The 2822-nt window shown below is 54.0% G+C and overlaps 1 protein-coding gene across 3 annotated transcripts in view; it reads left to right on the plus strand.

Annotated features, from left to right (window-relative positions):
* LOC113217580 (5-formyltetrahydrofolate cyclo-ligase) overlaps window positions 1-1081 on the plus strand; it is a 4269-nt gene extending 3188 nt beyond the window's left edge. For all 3 annotated transcript variants that reach the window (XM_026437537.2, XM_026437538.2, XM_052266319.1), the window contains exons 3-4: window positions 79-370; window positions 683-1081. In XM_026437537.2, coding sequence (XP_026293322.2) covers window positions 79-370; window positions 683-900 — 510 coding nt within the window. In that variant the 3' untranslated portion in view covers window positions 901-1081. The remainder of the gene's footprint in view (window positions 1-78; window positions 371-682) is intronic.
* The last annotated feature ends 1741 nt before the right edge of the window (window positions 1082-2822 follow it).

The following is a 2822-nucleotide window of genomic DNA, read 5'->3' on the forward strand; positions in this document are numbered from 1 at the left end:
TTTCCGGATAGTTTCCAATTATTCAGGAAAATTTTCAGGGTTGGACGTGTGATGGTGACGTTGATGTACTTTTCACAGCTGCTGGCGCACCCCGCGTACGCGCGCGCCCGCTCGGTGGCCGTGTACCTGAGCACGCCCTCCGAGGTGGACACGAAGCCCGTGCTGGAGGAGCTGCTGGCGGCGGGGCGGGCGTGCTTCGTACCGCGCTACGCGTACGGCAAGGCCAAGCGCGAGCGCGAGGCGAGCGGCCGGCCCTGCATGGAGATGGTGCTGCTCCGCGACATGGACGACTTCCGCGCGCTGCCCGCCACGCCCTGGGGCATCCCGCAGCCGGACATGGACGAGCCGCGGCCGCAGCCCGGCGAGGCAGGCGAGTACCATGGCCCCGCGCGACGAGGTTCACCATTAGAGTCCTCGTGATATTTTCATCCCGGGGTACAAATGTTATAGCCTCGTTAGGTTCAGGATTTCCCTCGGAGTTCATATAGGAACCACATGATATTCTTACCCCGGGGTAAAAGTATCATGGGATCCGTTTTCAACTCTATAGGTGATCCGGAACCGAGTGGGCAGGCCATATTATTTGCACCCCACCAAAAAAACAAACAAACAAAAAAAAGCCTGGGCTCTTAAAGTGATACTTTTACTTTTTTTGATTTTTTTCTTTTTTTTGTTTGTTTAGGGACGGGCCCTTTGGACCTGGTGCTGTGCCCTGGGGTGGCCTTCACCAGGGCGGGCGATCGGCTGGGGCATGGTGCGGGCTTCTACGACAAGTTCCTGGCGGCGCTGCCGGGCCCCAAGCCCACCACCATCGCGCTCGCCTTCGCGGAGCAGATGGTGGACACGCTGCCCACCACGGCCCGCGACGTCACCATCGACCACATTCTGACGGGAGAATGAGGGCGGCGTGGCGTCGGACCAGTGCAATACCCAGCTAGAAATGAAAGTCGAAACGACGTCGTCTCGTCGAACGACTTTTATTTCTGGCTTGGATAATGCTCCGCAGGACACCGAACTGATACAGGGTAAATTCCTTTTTGTATTTCTACATTTTTGTATATAAAAGTACAATGCACATGTGTTCGATTTGTATTTTTTTAAATCGTGCATCCATAAAATAGATGTTTAAAATTTTATGAACTGCTGAAAATTGTAGCTGCAAAATTATTGCATATTCCTCGTGTTTTTGATAGAGTTGCCAATGGAGGCTACGACAACTACTGCAAAAAAATAACAATACAAATGATTCGTACAACATTTATTTCTTCACAAGTATACATAAACACAAGTATTACACTAATCATCTTCTGGTATGGGGAGTAATTCCATGGGACCCTTGTAAAACACATACACGCAGATTGATAGCCCAGCCCGTAAACGGATTCTTCTCCTGATGGGAACGTTTTCAAGCTGAAGGACGGGGCGTATCTATTTGGCACCCACACGCCCAGGGAGGCTTCCTAGAAACCTTGGCGTGTGTAAAGTGCCAATCAGATCCACCCCTAGATAGGTTGACAGCATCAACTCGTTCTCTTCGATGGATCGATCTCCGCGCTGGGGGCGTGCGTCGCGGCGGCCAGCACTGCCCTGCGGTGGGAGGGAAGCAGGCGGCCTGAACCCAGAAAAAACTACTTGCCGCACCCAACGCAGGGCAGGGCAAGGCCTGCGTTTTCCAGGCGTTTCAGGCCTGCGGCCTCCAGGGGCGGCGCCGCACCTGGAAACGTTTTTGCTGTCGTACTCACCGCTGTGCGCGCTGCGGCTCGTCATATCCGACCTCTGTCCCCTTCCCCCACCGTGCAAGTGGCTGGCGGCGTGTTGTCTTTTCAGTGCGTCTTACATTACGTTGGCCCGTAGGGTTGGAAGCCCTGGAAAGTTTCCGGAAAATTTCGGGAAAATTTAGACAAAAACCGGGAAACATCCGGGAAAAAACATCCCAGACTTTGGAAATTTTCCTTTATTTTACGGAAATTTTCCGGAAAACTTTGGAAATTTTCAACCCTAGTTGGCCGAGAGCTGCGTTCAGTTCATGAGCCGTACAAAGGTTTGTGTGAGTAGCGTTACGTGGGATACGAAATAAGTGAACAGTGTATTCTTATTTGTGGCCAGAAGCATATTCTTTACGACGCTGGGCCTGGGCACCCGAAAGCGACTACTGCAGTTGTTCGTTCCTCTCCTGCCGCTCTTACCGGAAGTGTCTGCATCACCAAGTGCATAGCGTTACACGTTACAGGCAGCAGCGCTCAGCTGCGCAGGAGCGTTACCCATGGGTGTACCCCACCGCACCACCACACATGTGACACATCACATCACCGCCAGCTATGTAGCGGGGGAAATCATATGAGAAAAAGACCATAATATTCTTCGTCAAAAGAGAAAACCGGAAGTGCTTGTGACTGCCCTCCACCGTCACCGCTGCGAATCCGACTTTGTTCGACTGCCCTGACAAAGTCGGATCCACAGGGTAAAAGCGGCGAGCAGCAGGCTCATCAGTGTGTCCGGGTCCAGCACAGGCACCGCTGCGGAGCAACATCTACCAGTACCTCTACGTCTACGTCTAACACAACGACACCGTGTGACGACGGCACTCGCTGGCAGGGGTGAGCTTAGCAGCAGCAACCCCCGCCACGCTCTTGAGTGGTTGGTTGACTGTTGACTGTCACTCCCGAACCGGCCGGGGGCTGCCGCGAAGCAGCAGGGTGGGTGTGTATGCTCAACCCCCAAGCAAGCAGGGACTGTTGACTGCTCTAAGCGTGCATTAGTGGGTCACGGGGCCGCCCACCCCAATCCGATGCGCACAGGCGGCACTGGTGCAACCCCCCCCC

The sequence above is a fragment of the Frankliniella occidentalis genome, unplaced genomic scaffold, assembly GCF_000697945.3.
Source record: "Frankliniella occidentalis isolate FOCC.00 unplaced genomic scaffold, Focc_3.1 Scaffold37, whole genome shotgun sequence".
NCBI classification, from domain to species: domain Eukaryota; kingdom Metazoa; phylum Arthropoda; class Insecta; order Thysanoptera; family Thripidae; genus Frankliniella; species Frankliniella occidentalis.